The 22,649-nt window shown below is 38.1% G+C and overlaps 3 protein-coding genes across 4 annotated transcripts; 1 reads left to right on the top strand and 2 right to left on the bottom strand.

Moving 5' to 3' along the window:
* The first annotated feature begins 863 nt into the window (after window positions 1-863).
* Window positions 864-7,717, top strand: LOC103444751 (suppressor protein SRP40). The gene is made up of 9 exons (XM_008383699.4): window positions 864-1,035; window positions 2,077-2,228; window positions 2,551-2,638; window positions 3,119-3,824; window positions 4,310-4,354; window positions 5,402-5,499; window positions 6,303-6,428; window positions 6,743-6,832; window positions 7,300-7,717. The coding sequence occupies exons 1-9, from the start codon at window positions 979-981 to the stop codon at window positions 7,408-7,410; spliced, it is 1,473 nt and encodes a 490-aa protein (XP_008381921.2). The 5' UTR covers window positions 864-978; the 3' UTR covers window positions 7,411-7,717.
* A 300-nt stretch (window positions 7,718-8,017) lies between these two features.
* LOC103444750 (calcium-dependent protein kinase 10-like) lies at window positions 8,018-11,446 on the bottom strand. 2 transcript variants are annotated; one of them, XM_070820473.1, is made up of 5 exons: window positions 11,312-11,446; window positions 9,972-10,796; window positions 9,565-9,861; window positions 8,660-9,079; window positions 8,018-8,520 (listed from the first exon to the last, which is right to left on the bottom strand). In XM_070820473.1, the coding sequence occupies exons 2-5, from the start codon at window positions 10,558-10,560 to the stop codon at window positions 8,258-8,260; spliced, it is 1,569 nt and encodes a 522-aa protein (XP_070676574.1). In that variant the 5' UTR covers window positions 10,561-10,796; window positions 11,312-11,446; the 3' UTR covers window positions 8,018-8,257. The 2 variants fall into 2 exon arrangements, with proteins under 2 accessions (XP_070676574.1, XP_070676576.1); XM_070820475.1 differs by having other exon boundaries at window positions 8,018-8,575; window positions 11,312-11,437.
* Window positions 11,447-18,313: 6,867 nt separating this feature from the next.
* Window positions 18,314-19,687, bottom strand: LOC139194977 (uncharacterized). The gene is made up of 4 exons (XM_070820141.1): window positions 19,581-19,687; window positions 19,077-19,160; window positions 18,880-18,959; window positions 18,314-18,663 (listed from the first exon to the last, which is right to left on the bottom strand). The coding sequence occupies exons 1-4, from the start codon at window positions 19,685-19,687 to the stop codon at window positions 18,314-18,316; spliced, it is 621 nt and encodes a 206-aa protein (XP_070676242.1).
* Between the last annotated feature and the right edge of the window lie 2,962 nt (window positions 19,688-22,649).

Genomic DNA, 22,649 nt, shown 5'->3' on the forward strand with positions numbered 1-22,649 from the left:
GATGTACATTTGGCTTCGATTCCCAAGAAGAAATGAAGATCACTGAGATCTTTCATGGCAAAGCGCGCACCCAGGCACTGAATGAAAGAAAAGAGACAAGAGGAGACTGAGGCAGGACGGTAGTCCTAAGAAAGATTCTTCTGCGAACTACTCTGTGGCTAGACATGAGCAGTTTTTCAAGCCTCCCATCACACCTTTGGTGCCTTTGATGCATCTAATTGAGACAAACCTTGAAACGTCTACTGGATTTCTTTACTTAGAAATAGATCATTTGTATTCTAAAATACATTATCTCACCAACATCTATGCTATGCCCAAAGCGCCAAAAAATGTTGATTCTTGCCATCTAGGAATCCAGGATTTCTGGTTTGGGACCGATCCCTTCTTTATAGTCTGGTAGCCTTTCTGAAACAAGATTCAATAGCTTCTCCTTCTGTTGACCTCACTCCTTTTGAGCTATGGATTGGGAGGGGTGTAGTGGGTTTTTTAATTAGGTGCTCGGGGGGGGGGGGGGGATCCCAAATCCCCATTGATACAACCACTTAGTATTATAATTTAGTGGTGTTCTTCTTCACTTGTAAATGAGAGGTCTAACGTTTAATTGTCGCTAAAAACGAATTTGAACCACATTATTATGGCTAGTTCAGTGTAAGGCCTAGCCTACATCTCTTATCACTTGGCATGGATAATATCATAATATCGATTATTTAAAATTAAAAAAAATCCCAATAAATACAAAGACCCATGTGAAATAATACTGTAGTGGGAACCCAATCCGACGGTCCAAATTAAAATTTGGTTCCCCACTTGATCCAAAGGCTCTAATCACCGTTCCTTTTATTTTTTTAATTTAATATAAAAATGGAAAAATGCTTTTTATTTTTTCCTCGTTTTGCTTGCAGTGTAGCTGGTGTTAAGCCAAAACAGAGAAATTCTGAAAAACCCTATTCCGCTTTTTGAACCCTGAAAGCTCGAATCATGATGACGAAAGGTCCGAAACGTTTTTCTGTATCGGACTTCAACTCTGACTCGGCCGTAAGTACCACTTTCCCTTTCAAAAATTTCACCTTTTTGTTGTTTTTATTGAAAATTTGAGGGGAAAAAAACCTAATTTCTAGTTTCTGTTTTGTGGATTGAAGTGTATTGGAGGCCCTGCGTATTGGGGCTTTTATGTTTTTTTTTTTTTTTTTTTTTTTTTTTGTGTGAATAAATCCCAAAGGGTTTGAATTTTAAGCTGATAAGTCGAGCTGTTTAGGGGGCAATTAGCTTATGGTGGTTGCAATTTTGCATTATGTTATTAATTAAGGACTGTATAATCTAAAAGGGTTATGGGGTTTTTATTAGTTTTTCAGATTGGGATTGTGGATTTTTTGAAAAATTTCAGTTTTGGTCGATTCCTGAGCTGACCAAGGAATTGGGGGTAGACGAAGTAATAAAGTAGGAATAGTAGTGGAAGATGTGCAGACTTTAAACAAGCAGTTAGGCTGCCATTCTCTTTAGTGGGGATTTAGGAGAAGGGTAGACGGAGAAGTTATGGTCGATGCAACCAATGAGCAGGTTTTATTGATGTCAAGGAAGATGTTAGGTTTATGAGCTTCGACTTGGAGTAATATTAAAGTTTCACCTTTCGATAGGGAAGGTGTATATCTGTATTTATTGGAAGCGAATAAGTTAGGCTTTCTGTTGTTAATTTATTTCGTTTGCGTCTGGTTGGTTGGTTTGTTGTCAGTTTGTATTTCAACACTCATTGTTTCAGTGCTGTACTGAATTGTGGGCTTTCATTGAAATCTTAATATTCACTAATTAAAGGGAGGAAAATTCTCTTTCTAGTTAAGCAATGTTTGATGGATTGTTTCCTCAGTTGCCTCTCAACGTAGGCTCAATGGCTGTCAAATAATATGAGACAAATATTATCGGTGACTATGGATCTTATGCAAGACTTCAAACGGACTGTTTGTGGTTTCAAATCTCCACATTTAAGTTTTTCAATAGTTTTTCTTTTATTGGTGGGGGTTAGAGATTTTGGAATTTCAGTATGTTGATGTATATTATATTTTCTCTTTCAACAATATGCAGTTCCGGAATAAAAGGATTATGGCGGGATCCTCATTTGACTCTAATAGGGCAGAGCCTTCTCAAGAGCAATTGGCAGATACAGCTCCTTTGGATGCACAGCGGGCTGCATCATCTCGGCAGCATGTGAGAGCTCTGAATAACCAATTTGCAAGGTCCGCCTTATTTCTATTTCTACAACTATATGCTTTCATCATATTGTATATGAATATGTCTAAGTTTTTTATTAGGGTTCCAACAAAATCGGTTTCTTTTTATTGACAGTATTCTTCTTTATCAAATATGATGTGCACATTCTATTATTCAGTATGACTTGATATGCTTCATATAATTTTGAAGTTTCTACATTATTTGAATTTCCTATTTGTTCTCGAAATTATTCCTGCTACTCAACACATAGCCCTCAGTTGTCTTATGTTTATTGGACCTTCCAGAATTGATAATGTTTTCGCTATAAATATGCCTCTATTTGTTCAGTTGGGTACAAACACAACTAAAGAATCATCCTGATGAACTTTGGGAAGAGGGTGTCCATGACTACCTAGCCCATGCTTCAAACATTATGGTAATTCTCTTCAACTTTATATCTGTTTTAAAGGATATGTATCCAGTCTAGTACTTCTACATTCTTTGCAATCAGACGAGGTGTTGAATAAAGATTCTTCACAGAAGCCAATTGGATCGGTTCATTCAATAATTGTAGGTTCAGTACCTATATTTCCTTCCTAATTATTTCCCCTTGGCATGGTAGGGTCGGGATGGAAAATGTTGTCACCTGCATACCCTTTTTTCCCTCTTGTCTTTATTAGTTTCTGTATCTCTCCCCCCACCCTTCCTCCTTTCTCATTTTCTCTTTAAATGAATGCTTCTGTCATAGCATTATTGATATGCTTGGTGACGATAGGGCTGGTTTAGCCAGACACCGTCTTGTTTTGTTTCAGTTCTGCCATTGGTGTTGTCTTTCTCTATTGTACTGAAAAACAAAATGTTTATCAAATTTAGTGTTGTCCCACTTATATTTTCTGTATTCACCCTCTCATTTCAGGAGAAATTCAGTGATGTTGTTAACTGGCTTAAAGTAATTGCTGCAAAAGGAGAGAATTTGGCAGCAGGAGGATCTTGTATGACTTCTGAAAAGAAAATAGTTCCCGTGTCCACGGATAGTGAGACGAAATTAATTCAGACAAAACCCCTGTTTTCACCAGTTAGTACAACTGCTAGCTTTACAACTTCATGGAGTTCTGGAGTTTTCTCCAACAGCCAAAGCTCTGCAGGTGCCTTCTCCAACAACCACAGCTCTACTGGAGTAACACCTACCGTCCAAACTTCTGCGGGAGAATTTTCTAACAGTCAAAGCTCTTCAGGAATATTCAGCAGCCAAAGCTCACCAGTCTTCTCGACTAGTCAGAGCTCTGGACTATTTCCCAATACTCAAAGTTCTGGAATGTTTTCCACAAGTCAGAGCACAGGATCAGATCAAAAGAAAACTCAAAGCTTTGGAATGTTTACCAATAGTCAAAGCTCGGCAGTATTTTCTGATAATCAAAGCTCCAGAGTATTTTCTAGTAGTCCAAGTTCTGCGGCATTCTCCAACACTCCCAGTTTTGGGCTTTTCTCCAACAGTCAAAGCTCAGGGTTGTCCTCCAATACTCAGAGTTCAGCGGCTTTCTCCAACACTCCCAGTTTTGGATTATTATCCAACAGTCAAAGCCCTGGGCTGTCTTCCAACAATCAGCCCCCTTCCATGTTTGGTAGGTATCATATTAACGACATGTTTCATTTATGTTATAAATGGTCTCGACTCTTGATGTATTTCATAGTAGATCCAATTATAAATTCAGATTACACGGTGGTCCTAAATTATGTTGAATTATTTTGATGGACAGAAAGAACATGGTACAAGTAATTTAGGGTATGCTGACTAGGAGAAAATACTGAACTTCTAGAGTGCTTTCCGAAGTATTTATGATAAAATTTGTAGATTCCTAAAAAGTTCAGAATGTTAAATCTACCGTTGAAAATGGTAGCAAGTAGCTTGTTATGTTTTCACAGTTAACTTGTTACTTGCTTTCTTGCTCTCATTGATTTATCACTAATATCATGAATTATAGAATGTTAAGGAGAAATGGCACCCTTGAAAATCTAGCAGCAATACTCTTTCTAGTAGAGAAGTGTTACTTGTGTGAATTTGATGTATACTTGACATCCTTATTTTCTTTTTGGTAATTCTTACCAGGATTTCAAAGTTCAGTTCCTCCAAAGCAAGATGAAGCTGATGATGGTGAGACAATAAGTTTTTGCTATTTTACCTTTCACTGCTCTTATTTTCTGTTAATTTTCTCCCTCAATTTATTCTTCATGTATGTTTGATTTCATGCCTTGTTTTTATTTTGTATGCTTTAAGCTTCTAACTATAGTTATTGTCTTGATGAATGAGTTCTCAACTTGTTATATAGAAACGTTTCTCTGAGGGAAGCTTTTAAGCTTCCGATGTTTGGTTTGAATTCGGTTTGTTAGAAGACTTTGTGATTGCTAATACCACCTCTTTTTTGCTCCTTTTTATTAAGGGCTCGGCATTTGATTCAGTTTTTAATTTGTCAGTTAATTTGAAACCTTAAGGGCTATTGCTGCAACATAAAATATAACTATGTTTTAAATTGGTGCACATGTCGACCCATCAGTAAATACCTGTATCATTCGTGTTGAGTCCTCCAGCACTAACATGTTTCGTAGACATCCAATTCAAAAAAGAGTAATCTGGGGACGAAATTGACACATTCAGGACACCTCACTTAAGAAATCTGGGACAATTGGTTTATTTTTTGTTCCATCTTTGTTTTGTTTTTGTTTTCAAAGACTATCAACAAATAAAGGCACTTCCTTGACTTGCAAAGTCAGGAGTTAACAAAATAATTTTTCTGTTGCAACTTGGCTTATCATATTCAAATGCTTCTGTCATGTTGTATTTTTCCTGACAGTATAAAGAAGCTTTTCTTGATTTTCAGAATTTAAGGGAAGGAAATTCATTCGTCTATGAATTCGTGGTCATTAAATTTGAATTTATTGTCTCTCCAAAGTGCATTTCTTTTAGTTTTCTACTAGTGGTGTCTATGTTGCAACTTGCAAGACATGATTATATTTATGCTTCCATGTCAGGTTCATGGTCCAAGCTTGTGGACATATAGGGTTTGCATTGTACAACACTTCGCCATTTTTATAGCTGTTAAAGTTTAATGGTGAAGGTTACGTTTGCTGATAATTGTAGGAATTATCTCGATATGGTCTTTTTGATTCTTTTTAAGTATTGAATGTTCTTGTTCTGGTTCAGAAAATGAATTGGAGCAACCTGGCAGCCCTTCTGTGGAAAAATCTGAAGAGAAGGGTGTTGTTGTTGTCCATGAAGTCAAGTGCAAACTTTATGTGAAGGTATATGCGTATAAAATTTTGTAATATTTTCTATTATAACATTCATAAATAGCATTGTGAATTTGTTCACACTCTACCAAAAAAAACCCTTTCTTGATTTCCAAATTTTGTAATTGATCTTTTTTTTTCTTTTCCATGCATTTGATCTTTTTTCGTTCAAAGTTTATAAGCATGTGTGATGGTATCAGTTTATTGATACCTCCCTTAGATTTTCCAAGTTTGGGTTATACGAAGATGTTATCATGCAAGACATATCCATTTCCATATGTACAGAATATAGTATTTAAACAATACACATTGGTAGACTTACACTTGTGGATTGCTGCATCAGGGTTAAGTTATGCATTTTGTAATCTCAACTCCTTTACTGCAGTTACCGATGCTAATATTTTATTGTCCGGTATTGTATTGGTTTCCAACAAAAGAAAAGCAGCATACAAATAAATAAGGCGGGACAGTCTCATCCTTTAGAAATTGGACTGCATTTTACACTACAAGGTTTGGGGATCATTTGCGAAATGAGCAACGAGGTTTTAGTTTTTGCACATTACACCATGTGGTTTCTGAATTGCAGCAATTTAACCCCTCCGTTAGTTTCCCCATCTAATTAGACGTTAAGTGCTGAAGTGGCGTAGACTGGGCCACATTTGAAGCACATGCTGTACCAATTTTCCCTAGGAAATTTTTGTGATGCAATTTACGTCTGTTTCACATTTGTAACTTGAGATTGTACATGCCAAGCGCCATTTGTAGCTTCCACATTCTCACTGATTTTAACACCATTTTTCTTTCGGATATTCCAGTCAAGTGATCCAGCAGATAAAGATGCATGGAAAGATAAAGGCACGGGGCAGCTATCTATTAAATGCAAAGAGGGTATCAGCAAGGGTACAAAAGAATCAAAACCAACAATCATTGTCCGAAATGATGTATGTTTCCTTCCAGACATATATGGTTTTGAGTATTAGAATGCAGTCTGACACATTAAATTTTGTTTTTTTAGTTTTCTTGTGTGCTTTCAGAAGTGTGGTATGTTGGCAAAGGGATGTAATTATTGGATTTGCTTTTGTTTGAGAGAACAAGAAAATCTTCATTTCTGTAGCTTTATTCCCATTTCGTTGTTCTTTTAAAGATTAATCTTTTCTATTTTTGTTGACCCTTTTCGTTGTTGAAGTTGTTGCATTTAAAAGTCATGTATGTCTTCAGCAGAAGTTTCACTTTGTATTCTCTTTACTGATGGCAGGTGGGAAGAGTGCAGCTTAATGCTTTGTTATATTCTGGCATTAAGACAAATGTACAGAAGAATTCCCTTGTTGCAATATTTCATACTGCGGTAAGACAATGCTGGTATTTGATATTTAATTAGAATTTTTGGTCAATTTAACTGTACAAAGAAAAAAAAATACGGCAGGGTTAGACGACTATCAATTAAACATCTGGCCCACAAAAAGGCTATTATAAGCGGTTTAGCTGCCAAAAATACTCTTGATTGTTTTCTCTGGGATTCTCTAGTTGTTACATGATTCATTGATTAGTTTTATCCTCGTAGATCTGAGAGAAATACACACATTCAGTGGGGAAATTTGAAATTATAGTTTGTGTTAGGGTGGGTTTGATTAAAGAATTTGATGTGTTAATTAAATCTAAGAACAAGAAATATGGTAGGATCCTATTCAGTAGTGGGGCTTAATTGCCTTCTACGTAATTTAGGATGATGCTAGGTACTCGGTGAAGCATGTATATTTTAACTTGTGGTTCATATCATGTGACAATATGTGCAATTTCTCTTGGATTTTGTAGGGCGACAGTGATGGAAATGTCGTGGCGCGTACCTTTTTAATCAGGTTGAAAACAGAGGAGGATAGAAATAAACTGGCCACAGCAATCCAAGAATATGCCCCTGCATCCTGAAAGCCAGTTGATGTACCGTGAGCTACAACAACGTAATCGTGTACTACTGGAAAATATTTTAATTCTTCACTCTTATTTTTTTTTTTTTTAAGAATTTTGCAAGGGCGGCTTGTTTAGCTGGCTCGTGTTTTTTGAGGCTCTGAATCGAGCAGGGTCAGTTTTGATGTTAGACTCAATAAAATTAGTGTGTTTAAGAAGCTAGCAACCTTGTATCACCAAAATACCTATCAAAGTTGTTATTTATCCACTTTATCCCATTTACCTGACAATTGTTGGATCATATATGCATCAATTTTTCACCGTTTTTCGTCGTTGATTGTTCCCCGTGTACATTTTTTCCGTTGAGATGTTCGCCTTTTACTTGTGCACGTTGCTTGCTTTTACTTGTATAACCATGTTCATGTGCAAGGTTTTTGCTGTCATTCTATAGAATGTTGTAACTTGCTAACTGGAGAGAAGAAAGCAAGGGATTCTGATATGTCTACCTACACCTGGAGATAAATGCTTGATCTTGGAGCTCTCTCATTGGATACTAAACCACAACGGCCACCGCAGCCAGTGGCGGAACTAGGTTTTAACCACCGCCACCACATCCAACACCCGGCGGTTATCAAATGTACTTTTATTTTTGTTTTGATTTTTCAATGAGGAAATATAGTTCTAGACAAAAGGCTAGTTGCGGAATGATCACAAGAAACAATGGAGCAATTACTTGAAGAAGTAGAAAAGCATCACCCCTCCACTACACCACAAGATTAAACACCACAACGCTTTTGTGTCTCTCTCATTTACATTACATGGTGTGAATTACGTGTGCCTCAACGGCTGTTTCATATGCTTCACCGGTCTAGCAGACGAGCGACAATCTAAGCGATGGGACAGTAGGGATATGCGTGCATGACGCCCAACGTATGACTGATTCGGCTACAACCAGATTAAGCTGATCAAGCTCGCCAAGTCCAATCGTGTTGTTCCTCTTGCTGTGGATTCCAGCAACCCTAGAAGGCCCGTTTGTTCCGCCTCTCCAAAATTCTTTGCGCTCTACTTCTCCACCGTCACACTTGACAGCTGAGCAATCTGTCAGCACAATTAGCTTCTCCACACTTGACTCTGCGTTTCTCCGAAGAAATAACCCCATTAAGGATTTTAAGGACAGATAAACCAGCTGATTAGTCATTTTAGCAACAACGTACCTAATTTGTAGCCAGCTTCGAATAAACAAACAAGCTAGGGAATAAGAAATGTATACCTACATACGCCGTATCTAATGTCGCCATGTTGGTTTTAAATCTTAACGAGATGTTTCTTTGCTCTACCGCAGAACTTGGACTGAAGAAGGTAAAGCTAGGCATCGATGGAACTGGTGAAGAAAACTCCAGCGGACTTAATTCATAACAGCTGCTAAAAGAAAAACCTCCAGATGCAGGGCAAAGACTACCGTTGTCAACTAGAAAACCCGACGAAGATGATTTGCATGTGAATGCAGGTGATTGCCACAGTTCCACATCACCAGCTGTGGGTGAGCCATCATCTAAGCTAAAGTTCTGATTCGTATAGATAAATGGTGTAGAGAAAGAACCTCCACCCACTTCCAGCTGTTTGTGAAATTGATTGTCCAGCTTGCGTGTCTCTTGACTTGCATATGCACGATCTTCCATCCATGGATGAGCTGCATTATCAAACATAATTATGAATGAAACTAAGAATAAACGTCTAGAATCAATATTTTAGCAATTTAAAAGACATGCGTGATGACATTTCATGGGCAGTTTTGGGAGGATTGAATTCTTGTGTTGGCTGGTTACAGGAAACAAAAAACTGCATTAACTTGTGACAGCACGTTACAACTCAAGATTGACGAACTTGTGGATTGATGGCGTGCAGATAAGATTCTATAACCATACACCCCGCTCCAAAAGAGTTAAAAGTATTTATGAATATTTTCAATTCGCATAATTGTGATCGCTCCCAAGGGATAGGATTAATGGCCTAATCTAAAGTGTTTGGAAAGCCTCAATTATCATAAAATATATCTGAATCATATCCTTAGTGACAAGTTTAGATTCTCAATAAAGAGAACTGATATAGAATGTTTTAGTAATTACCACAGGTACGGGGTACGGGCTACAATATAACAATGACACAATGATGTACCTAGAACCTGTGCAGCTGTGAGCCTTCTGGAAGGATCAACGCAAAGCATTCCAGCGATCAATTCCTTGGCAGATGCAGATACGTGACCCCAAGGATCGGGAGGGAACCACAGATCTGCAACCCTTACAGCATCAAAAATTCTTGACTTAGTCTTCCCCCAGAAAGGAGGCACCCCACTAAGAAGTATGTATAAAATAACTCCAGCGCTCCATACATCAGCAGACTGGTTATAACCTCCTGCAAGTACTTCTGGAGCTATGTAAAATGGACTGCCAACAGTCCCATGCAGTTTCTGCCCTGCTGATACAAACACCAAGGTGATTAGAATGCGACAGATAATTAAGCCTAGTAGAAAAATCTAAACAGAAGGAATGGGGTACAAAGTTGAGATTAAAATGAAAATTCACCGGGTTTGATGTAGGTTGCAAGGCCAAAGTCTGCCAACTTAATTGGTGAGGATGAAGAAGTTGTAGCCAAGAGAATGTTTTCCGGCTTCAAATCTCTGTGAACAACGCCGTTCTCATGACAATACTTAACAACTTTCATCAGATGTCTAAAAAGAACCCGAGCATCAGTTTCTGAGAATCTTCCCTGCTTCTCAAGCCGATGAAAAAGCTCCCCTCCAGCACATAACTCCATCAACAAATGCACATGATTTTCCTCCTCATAAACTGCCTTTAAATTTACAACATTCGGGTGCCCAGACAACCTACACAAGATTTCAATCTCAAGCTTGATGCTGCGCACATCATTGTGCGTGGCCAATCTATCTTTGGCGATAGACTTGCAAGCTAAAACCTCACCAGTAAACTTATCCGAGCATGCCCTAATGACACCAAACTGTCCCCATCCCAATTCTTCACCTAGAATATACCGGTCTTTCAAATCTGCCACTTGGGTTGCTTCCAGAATTGTGTCGAAAAGGCTTGCCACTCTGTAAGAATTGCAGAATTGGATCGAAGGCTGGCTAGTCTCATTGTTGTTGGCTGTGTCCATACCACGCAACCTCAATAGTATCCTCAACTCTCAATGTCACAAAAATTCAGCATGTTAAGTAGTGTGGTTCTTAGAACAAAGCTATCGTCATTTAGCCCTCTGGAAAAACCCGTGCTCAAAATCGACATAAAAAATCATCTAGCCATACTCTCATGGTGGACAACATGGTTGGAGAAAATATAAACTCATTTACTTTGTGCAAACGGCAACGTTCGATGATCGACATCAATCACCTCCTGCATACCACAAACTGATCAAAATTAAGATAACTTGCTTAAATCCCATTTGGTAAAATTCATGAATTTACTTTCTTTTGGGGGGGGGGGGGGGGGTGGGGTGGGAGATAGCATCATTAAATTAATCCCATCTCTCAAATTTGGCAACAAAAATAAATCCAGAAATAAATTTACAGTTCAAACAACGCATATGTAATCACCCACCACCTTAATTCTATGTGTTCTAACACAAAGTCAATACCTTACCTTAACATTCAATACTAAACACAAAAGTTCTTCACCCAGTAAGATTGAACCCCCCCCCCCCCCCCCCAAAAAAAAAAAGGGCAAAAAATAAATAAATCCCATAAAACACAAAGATTCATAATTTTGCAACTAGAGCAAACCCATATACCAGAACAACCATGCAAGCTATTGTTTTTCTGAAACACTAATAAGAAAACGCACTAAAGAACTCACATTTTTCACACACTGATGAGAGAGAGAGAGAGAGAGAGAGAGAGAGAGAGAGTAACCTGGTTGAAGAGACATTGCAGAACAGGTCCGTTACGGCAAAAAGCCTCCAAAAACCCAGTTATCGGCTTCTCACTTGCTTCAAAAGTGCCCTTTTTCTGTCTTGACCGGAAACCGGGAAACCTGTTTTGATTTACAGTCAAGTAAAATATATGCAACCTTTTAATAATACCACAATAATAAAATATTGTTTACTCATTGACCACATTCATCCAATACGTGTTCTTAAATTCCAATTGGTAACTAGAAATCTTCTCAAATTGTCACATGTAAACTTACAGTTCTACTATGCTACGTTCTATTCTCTATGCCCGGATTTTTGGTTGTTATTACATCTTTGACTAAAATTTTAACAATAAAAATCTTAGTGTATAAGGTATTCCCGCCCTCAAAACATATTAGAAAATCTCAACATTTACCTGAATACAACTAAAATTCAGTTTTCCGATGGTTAACCGCATCGGAAAAAAAAAATATTCAGTTTTGCATCACAACTCACAAGTACTTATTTTTTACAGAAAAATTCAGGTGGTAATTTGAAAAATCTCCCCCACAATATTTTCTATTTACCTATACGTCCCAACAGTCACGTGGCAATTGATAAGCTCTCACGCACCCAACCTCCCAGTGGAGACAGCATTTGCTCTCTCCATCCTCTCTGCATAATAATTTGATACGTTTTCTTTTTATTAATAATTTGATTGTGAAATTCGAATATTTTTAGTGGAGGGGGAAGCATGGTGGACAATGAGGTTGCCTATCATGAGTTGAATAGACTTTTTAGTAAGTTCGGAACACGAGATGAAATACCACATATCATCAAATAGTTGGAGGGAAATTCTTTTTTCAAGTATCCTTTGAATTGTATAATGATATATAGTATTACGCCACGTGTTCTGTCCACATTGAAAATTCTCTCCATGAGTTGGAAATGTTGGATACCTCCTTGGTGGGACCCACAAGTGATCCAATGACCAGTTGCAGTTTTATTAATCATGCCATCCTAGTAGGAGGAATCTCTCTCCCCTTTGTTTCCATCCTATTTGAACAGTTACGATTAAGTTATGTTAAAATCTTATATTGTTTTTTTACAAGGACAAAAAGACAAAAAACAAAGTGTGACATGAAGGGAGGGAAGAATATAGGAATAAGAGAGGAGAGAATCTTACTCCGCTACCCTAAGACATATAAATAGATCCGTACTCCATAGCCCATAGTCTGAGTAAAATTTGTCTCCTACTGCTCGATTTTAATTTGACGGTATGTTGTCATTTAATTTTGTTGTTGTACTTTCTGTTTTACCGTTGAATTAAAATTAAACGGCGAGTAACCATAATTTTCTCGAACTACGAGTACTAAGACCACGGGAATAATACATACATATATATATATATATATATATATATTTTTACATATTATTTGGTGACAGTAAGAGTGAGTCCACATGCATCATTTGATTTGTGGCCAAGTGGGATTGCTAGGTAGGTGTATTAGTAATGTGTAATGTACGATGGGTGCAGCAAATCTGAGTTGGGGGTCCATTTTTAGAGAATCGATGTTGGTAGGAGAAGAAATTGAAGAATCGATTGGGTGTAAAATAGCTGTCTGAGCCACGAGTATATTGGCTTCGACTTAAATGGAACTTTCTGTATAAATAGTTATTTTTATGTAGTTTTTTGTTTCGGCAAACTTCGCTCCCGTGCGATTAAAAGTCAGTTGATTAGAAATGGACCATATGACCGTCAGATTATATATAGTCAAAAGAAAATAGGCGAGGAGCACGCCAATATTTATTTTGTCTCTCTAGATCTCTTAATTTTGAAAGATTTTTTAGTGTGCGTGGAACATGAGTACATACGTTTTATGTCATTGTATAAGTGGAGAGACATTTAAAAAAAGAAAAATTCTCTACTTGTATAAAAACACATGACGTATTATCCTGTGTTTCAAGCACATTAAAAAATCTCCCAGCAATTTGATTAAGAACTTGAGAAAAGCCTCATTTTGAATAGACTTGAACTTGGAAATTCCCAACGGACTGGAATTTCAATAGGTGACCAAATAGACCAAATTATTAGCGTGAAGGGAACTCCGAATAATGTTTTGGAAAATAAACATTGAGAAGTTGGAAAGTTGGAAATTGAGAAGTAGAAGTTGCATGAGCTAGGGTTAAGATTGCAATGTGTACATTGTAAAAAAGATTTATGCATAATATCTCCTACAGCCTAGATCGATAACAAAATTCTTTAAAGGGGAAACCCTAGCCAAATGAAGGTGCATGATTGATTGTATTACTTGAATATCATCTATAAAGAATGAACGTAATCTAAATTTCAGTCGAAATCAGGTCGAATTATTAATTGAAATACAAATGAATGATGAATTTTTGTGTCTATATCTAGACTAGAGATGGAATATTGTGTACGTCTATTGCATGTTGTTTCTCTCAAATGAGTGCAACCAGGAGTTGAGAAGGAAGAAACAAAAATACATAGATTCATTTTTGTGTGAGCAAGGTCGAATTATTTGACTTCTACGACAAGCGGATATTATTATTATTAATTTTTTTGAAAGAGTCATTTTGATTATTTTTTATTTTGCATGAAGCTTATTAGTTTGCTCAATCACAATATAATGTGTGTGCAGAGCTTCGTGCGTATGTTTGTATTTAGATAGTACATTAAAGTGATTAAGCCTAAGCCAAGTAAAGTATGGTGTTTGAAATTTGTTTGCCACCATATGATGTTGTGAGATCACCTTAAGCACGTCTTAAACTACTTGGATTAGTAAAACGTACTACCCACTATGAGTAGGTAGCAAACTAACAATATAATGTGTGCTATTTTTTATTAAAATAAAATTATTAAATGATTACTTAACAAATTAAACAAATAATATAAAAATAAAATAAAAGCCTTTCTGAATGAGGGACTGAGGAGCTCATAAGACTATGAGCTAAACATTTCCTTTTCTTTTTCTTGGTGAACCAAACTAAAGTTCTATGCCTCTACGAACAGGGACAACCTTTTCCAGTTTTCCGCCGTAAGTTGGGAGCTCGAGAAACCTACTACTTTACGAAAAGTTAGTCATCAAGGAGAGAAGCACGGGATGTTAATGCGGGTTGTGAAGCCACAAATAATTTAGAAAATCTTAAATTTGACACGTAATTTTTATTCATAATACGGGAAATTCTCATTAAATTAGCAAGATTTGTATTCGTTTCACACACAGTTTAACTAACAAAAAAAACCTAAGCTGCTGACTACGAAGTCCCCAAACTCCTTTGCTCATGATAAGTCAAGGAAATTAAAGGTAGAGTTGATAACTAATTCCTTACATTTAAAGTTTCCTAATTGAAGATATATTCCTTTATTTAAAAAAAATGCAATCAAATCGAATCAAGGATTCTCTAAAAATAATTTTTAATATATTAACCCTATTAATTAATTTAATAATATCTTTAAGTAGGGGTGGGCATTTGTGCCGGTCAACCGACCACCCCGACCAACCCACTCGACATTAATTGGGTTGCATCGGTTAGAAAGCTCAAAAAATAATTCCCGGATTTAAACCTGGCCACGCGATGACACACCCCGACCTAAATCAAGGTGTACTGGCCGTCACGTGAGGGTGACGTAGCCATGTGCGCAGTACGGAAGTGATAATGATATAAAATGCGAGTAAAAAAAAACCAAACTAACTAATTTACACTAAACAAATATGTAAGTGCGAGTGAAAATATTTAAGTATAGTTACACTTATTCAGAGCGTAGGTAACCTAAGTGCAGTCCAGCAGGTCAAGTACTAATTATACAATACCAGAAATATGATCCTACATTGATTACAGTCTGTTAGAAGTGCTGTCAACTCCTCGTAAGCCACCAATAAGCAAGCCTACCTAGAACCTGGAAGGGTGCAAAACAAAAAGTGTGAGTGGGCAAAAATAAATCTTTGGGTAAAGTACAAAAAGTTACCTCAACTATTGGAATCATGACATTTTCATACCTCATCTTTTAAAATTGACAATGTTATACCTCATTTTACGAATTTGTGCCAATGTCATACCTTCCGTTAGCCTGGCTGTTAATTTATCAGTTAAATGCTGACGTGGCTTGATTCAGACCATACTTTTTATTAAAAAATTAATAAAATAATATTAAAAACTAAAAAAAATCATTTAATATTTTTAAAATATTAAAATAATGAAGAAAAGTTAAATATATATATATATATATATATTTTTTTTTTCTTTTTCTTTTCTCTCTCTCTTCTCCTTCTTCTTCTACATCCTTTTTTTTTCTTTTTCTTCTCTCTCTATTGTTCTTCTTCTTCTGCACGGACAAGATGGGTTTCTCCTTTTTTTTTTTTTCTTCTTCTTCTTCTTCTTCTTCTTCTTCTTCTTCTTCCTTTCTTCTTCTTCTTCTTCTTCTTCTTCTTCTTTCTGGGTTGCAGGTTGGCTTTAGGGGGGAGAGACGAACTGGGGTTTTTTTTTTTTCCTCTCTCTCTCTTCTTCTTCTTCAAGAGGTTGGGTTGGGGGATGGATGAACTGGTTTCCTTCTTTCTTTTTTTTTTCTTCTCCCTTTCTCTCTCCTTCTTCTGGAGGTTAGGTTGGGGGGAGTGGGGGATGGACAAACTGCTCCTCCTCCTCCTTTTTTTTTTTCCTTTCCTTCCTTCTTCTTCTTCTTCTTCTTCTTCTTCTTCTTCAGGTTGGGGGCTGGTGGATTTTGGGTTGCAGGTGTGTGGATCTTGGAATCTTGGGAGGGGTGGGGTTGGTGCGGTGAGGGATGTGACCGGATATGGGCGCGGGGGGGGGGGGAAAGGATAAAGGTTTTTTTTTTCCTTCTCTTCTTTTGTTTTTTGGGTTGCAAAGGGGGTGGGAGGGGGATGGGGGAGAAGAGAGAATGATGCCGGCGGGCGGGGGGGGGGGGGGAGGGACGAAGGTAGGTTTTTTTTTTTTTTTTTCCTTCTTTTTTCTGGGTTGCAGCTGGTAGATGGGGGAGAAGAGGAGAGGAGGGAGGAGGAAGGAAGGAAGAAGAGGGTGGGGAGGGACGAAGCTTTGTTTTTTTTGTTTTTACTTTTATTTATTATTTTAATATTTAAAAAATATTAAATAATCTTTTTTAGTTTTGAATAATTTTTTAATAGAAAGTGGGTCCCGAATCAAGTCACATCAGCATTTAACTGACAAATTAACGGTCAGGCTAACAGAAGGTATGACATTGGCACAAATGCGTAAAATGAGGTATGACATTGTCAATTTTAAAAGATGAGGTATGAAAGTGTCGTGACACCAATAGTTGAGGTAGTTTTTTGTACTTTACCCTAAAGCTTTTCACACTAATTTCTCTTTTCAAAAAATAATAATAACCCCTCGTCGTAAAACCCGTATAATTTCCCAGAAAATAAAATAAATACATATATCGAAACCATACTCGAAATACCAAAATCCACATGTATGCCATGTCAAATATCTCATCATATTGAATATGTAAACCAGGTGAAGTAAATCAATGAAAAGTGATATGTCAGTCGGATCCACCTATTGTGGCACGTATGGCTGAACCTATAGCTCATCAAGTATGCATGCACACGAGTCGGAACCACATAATGTGGTCTGTACGACAAGGTTAGGTGTAATAAGTACGCTCAAGTGCTAAGATCACGTGAAAGCTGTGCGATAAATCGCGGGTCACCTACGAGTCAGAACCACCTATTATGGTCTGTACGACAGGGCTGTGCACCAAACTTGGATCCAAGGTGAGCGTGCGGTGCGAGAGGTGAACATCACGTGAAGGATTGTGCCCTGGCCACGGGCGGGAGCACTAACACCAGGGTGCAGGTTTATGAGCTCTAAATGCATCTATAGATAACCATCATAATGCAACTCACAATCAATAACACATATACTCACCTGGAACTTACCTGAGCGTCCATAGTGTCAAATACTAACATACATAACTACTAATGCATATTCTAAAATATAAAGCATTTGACATGGCATAAAAATGCAAAATCATTTAATTAATTTTTTTCTAGGAAAAACGTAGTGCATATATACATATATTAAAAACCAAAAGCCCACTCACTGGTATATGGTAGGGTCGTAACCCTCGAGTCTAGCCTAACTGCGTTCGACATCCAGAAACGTCTCACTTGACGCCATTAGCATATTCCGTCAAAATTGACGGAATATTTTCCTTCTCCCTCGATGGTTCACCGAAGTCCGGCATCGGTCATCGTTGCACTCGCCGATTTCACTTTTACGTCCTAAAACCAACGGAAACTGGCCGGAAAAAGTCTCGATAGTTTGGCCACACCTGCAACTCGATGAACTCAAGTGTCCCGATGTCCACAACCTTCCAAAATTCCTCTACAAGCTTCGTGAAGTAGTTTTAAGACCTCATAGAACTTTAAAACTCCACGAAACACTCGCGATCACCACGGAGCAATTTGCACCCCTTGCCGGAGCTCGAGTATCTCGAGTTTCCGAAGTCCTCACGTCAAATTAAAGGTATGGTTCGACTCCTAAGCTTGCAAGGAGTCCAAAAACAACCTAGTCTAACTTGATTTGCGACGTTTTGAGGGTGGTTGGATGAATGACCATACAGATTGTACGGATGATGAAGAATCGAGAGAGAGAGAGAAAGAGAAGTCAACGTGTGCACATGTGAGTGTGTGTGTGATGGTTCGAATTGGGCATACATATAAATCAACTTAAATTCCAATTGGGCTACCAAATTTAGTCCTAACAACCCTACAAAATTTTCATTGGGTCCAAAGAAATAGGGCATAAGATAATTGGTCCATTTCTTAGCCTATTTATACATTCATAACCCAATGCTCAAGGGTAAAATCGACATTTCCACGTTTTCAGGGATAAATTAAATATATATTTGGGACGGGTTGTCACAACCTACCCCCTTAAGAAAATTTCATCCCCGAAATTTCATGCAATAACATAACAATTCACTAATATTCATAAAACAAACATGGATACATATCTCTCATATGATCCTCTGTTTCCTAGGTGGCTTCCTCCATTGAATGATTCCTCCACAAACTTTCACTAAGCGCATAGTTTTATTCCTCAGAACCTTATCCTTCAAATCCAAAATCGTCACCGGCTCCTCGTCATAAGTCAAATCTGGATTAATTTCCAGTGGTTGAGGAGGTATTACATGTGATGGATCAGAGACATAATGACGAAGCATAGAAACATGAACAACATCGTACACTTTAGATAATTTAGGAGGCAACTCAAGCCTATAAGTGACTTCACCGACTCGTTCGATGATCTGGTACGGTCCGATGTATCTAGGACTTAACTTACCCTTCTTCCCAAACCGTACTACCCCTTTCCACAGTGATAGCTTCAAAAATACCTAATCACCAACTTTATACACTCTGTCAATGGCGTGCTTGTTTGCTAGACTCTTTTGTCGATCCTGGGCCACTTTCAGGTTATATTTAATTACCTGAATATTCTGTGTAGTCTCATCTATGATCTTAGGGCCCACCAATACTCTTTCACCAACCTCTGACTAGCATAAAGGAGTATGACAAGACTTACCATAGAGTGCCTCAAAAGGTGACATACCAATACTCGAATGGTAGCTATTATTGTAGGCAAATTCCATCAAATCCAAATGCCTATACCAAGCATCACCAAATTGCAATACTAAAGATCTTAGCATATCCTTTAGCATCTGAATAGTCCTTTCAGATTGCCCGTCTGTCTATGGATGATATGTCGTACTATAGAGTAACCTCGAACTAAGAGCTTCCTGAAATGCCACCCAGAACTTAGAAGTGAATCTAGGACCCTTATCAGAAATGATACTAACCGTAACCCTGTGGTATTTAACAATCTTCGATATAAATAACTCAACTAATCGGCTTAAGGAATATTTCTCCCTTACTGGTATAAAGTGTGCTGATTTAGTAAGCCGATCCACTACGACCCAAATGCCATCGTAACCATTTCGTGTATGAGGAAGCTTATACACGAAATCCATAGTAATATCCTCCCATTTCCATTGGGGAACGGGAAGTGGATGCATTAGCCCAAAAGGCTTCTTTCTCTCAACTTTGACCTGTTGACAAATTGCACACCTACTCACATATTCGGCAATTTCTCTTTTCATGCCAGGCCACTAGTAGAAAGGTCGAATAGTGTGATAAATTTTAGTACTCCCATGATGCATTGCATATGCCGAAATATGAGTTTCATCGAAAATATCTTTCTTTAATTCTACATTATTCGACACGTACATTCGACTTTTCTGCATAAGCATACCGTTAGACTCCCGAATCTTTAGATCTTTCTTTTTTCCTTGTGATCTTGCCTGAATGAACTCCTGAGTCTCCTTATCATTCATTTAAGCCTCGAGCACACGATCAATTAAAATTAGTTTGACCTGGAAACTAGCAAGTAAAGCTTTTTCCTGATCTTCCTCCCTTAACTTCACTCCAGTGGATCTCAACTTTGCAAGAAAGGGAACACTACAAGCATATAAAGCATTAATTCGGCCTTGAGATTTCCTACTTAGCGCGTCCGCCACCACATTTGCACAACCAGGGTGATACTCAATCGTGCAATCATAATCGCTGAGCAACTCTATCCACCTCCGCTGGCGAAGATTAAGATCTCTCTGGGTGAAAAGATACTTAAGGCTTTTATGATATGTGAAAGTCTTACACTTTTCTCCATAAAAATAATGTCTCCATATTTTCAAGGCAAATACAATGGCTGCTAACTCAAGATCATGAGTTGGATAATTCATCTTATGAGGCTTCAATTGTCGCAAAGCATAAGCAATCACCCTACCATGTTGCATTAGTACACAGCCTAAACCATGCAAAGAAGCATCATTGTAAATCTCAAAATTACCAATGTTGTCTGGAAGTGTCAAAACAGGTGCGTGAATGAGACAATACTTTAGTTGCTAGAAACTCTACTCACAATTATCATCCCACTCATACTTAACATCTTTTCTAGTCAACTTCGTCAGTGGTAAAGCTATGACTAAAAAGTCTTTGACAACCGTCAATAATAACCTGCTAAGCCAAGGAAACTCAGTACCTCGGTGACGGTTCGTGGCTATTCTCAGTTCTCAACAGCCGCTACCTTCTGTGGATCCACCTAAATGCCTTGAGCTAATATGACATGCCCCAAAAATGCCACTTGATCTAACCAAAACTGGCATTTGCTAAACTTAGCATATAATTGGTGTTCCCTCAATTTCTTTAGCACCAAAATATCGTCAATAAATACAATGACAAACCTGTCAAGATATGGCTTGAATACTTGATTCATCAAGTCCATAAAAGTTGCAAGCGCATTAGTTAACCCAAAGGGCATCACAAGAAACTCATAATGACCATATCGAGTCCCAAAAGCTGTTTAAGGAACATCTCCACTTCTGATCTTTAATTGATAATAACCAGACCTTAAATCAATCTTAGAAAACACACAGACGCCTCGAAGTTGGTCAAATAAATCATCTATACATGGAAACAGATAACGGTTTTTAATTGTTACCCGATTCAGCTACCGATAATCAATACACAACCTTAAAGTCCCGTCTTTCTTCCATGCAAATAAAACTGGAGCTCCCCAAGGTCAAGTACTAGGCTGAATAAAACCCTTATCAACCAATTCTTGTAACTGAATTTTCAATTCCCTCAATTCAGCAGGAGCTATTAGATAAGGAGTTAAAGATATAGGATCTGTACCTGGAAGTAAATCAATAGTGAACTCCACGTCTTGGTCTGGCGGCAGTCCAGGTAAATCATCAGGGAATACATCAGGGAAATGCCTGACCACTCGTACATCCTCCACACTACTAGGAGTATTGTCATTCAACACCACATAAGCCAAATATCCTTGACAACATTTCTTTAACAACCTTTTAGCCCTCATGGCAGAAATAACGTCATGTCTCACTCCACTACGCTCACCCACGAATGTGACCATAGGTATGCCTAGATGATGGAAGGTGACTGTCTTCTCGTAACAATCCATCTTGGCACGATTGTAATGCAGCCAATCCATGCCCAAAATAACATCAAAATCAACGATATATAACGGAATGAGATCAGCTGGCATAACAACATCCTCTACCAACATTGGATATCCTGGATACACCCAGCTCACATAACATGTTTCCCCTATAGGCATTGAAAACTCTAAATCATGCCCGAGAGGTATGGGATGAGGTTGCATCGTTTGAGCAAATGTATGAGAAATAACAGAATGTGTAGCACCACAATCAATTAATACTCTAGCAAAAAGGCCAAGAATATTTAACGTACCCATGATCAAGTCAGGATTATTTTGAGCATCCTGCAACGTAATATGGTGAATACGACCTTGTGTCTGCTGTCATCCTTCACGACTTCTATTAGCTTGATTTCCACGTCCCTGCAAACTACGTCCCTGACCAGAATGATTAGGTTGCCTCGATGAACCTGCACTACTAGAAGTAACCTCCACGTTCTAGGATTGTCCCCCGGGATACCATTGTGATCCCCCAGCTGAATATGGCGGATATGGTGCATAACCTTCTGGATACTGAGCATAGCCACTCTAATGATATGGATCATATAGATACTGATACTGTCCTTCAGAATATGGAGATATCTCCCCCTGATAATGATAAGCAACCCCGTGACCCATCTGGGTATAACCACTAGGCCCTGGTACCTGCTGAATCGGAACTGGTGGTGGTAAGGAAGGTGGTTAGGGCTTCTGCTGATTATGTGGGCACTGAATAGCCTGATGTCCCAACTGACCATAAGTAAAGCATCCGCTGCTACCTCGCCTACACTCCCCAAAATGTCGATTATTACACCTACAACATAAAGGAGCACCTGTGCTGCTGGAATCCATCTGTTTCTGAAATATAGATACTCCTGAAAACCGGCCACCTCTCTTCTGTGCAATGGAACTCAAACCCCCGCTAGAAGAACTGGAACTAGTACCACTTCTCTTAAAACTCTGCGTCTTACGAGGTCACTATGATGATTGACCTTTATCTTTATTATCAATTTTCTTTTGACTATTATCTTTTTCTTCCTCTTCTCCACTGTCACTGGGCATATTTTCAGAATCCTCAACCCGTAACAGAATCTCATAAAACTCCTGATATAAAGCACATGGAGTCATGGTCGCCATAGAACGCCACTTTTTTTTAGTACCCAATCTAAAATGATGAAGCATCTCTGCAGGATTAACAGCAATCTCATAGCAATAACGAGATAAATCAGTGAACTCCTGTAATACTCATTAGCTGACATCTTCCCCTACTTTAAATGCATGAACTCTTGCTTCTTATGATC

Source organism: Malus domestica, chromosome 04 (genome assembly GCF_042453785.1).
Source record: "Malus domestica chromosome 04, GDT2T_hap1".
In the NCBI taxonomy this organism is placed as follows: Eukaryota; Viridiplantae; Streptophyta; class Magnoliopsida; order Rosales; family Rosaceae; genus Malus; species Malus domestica.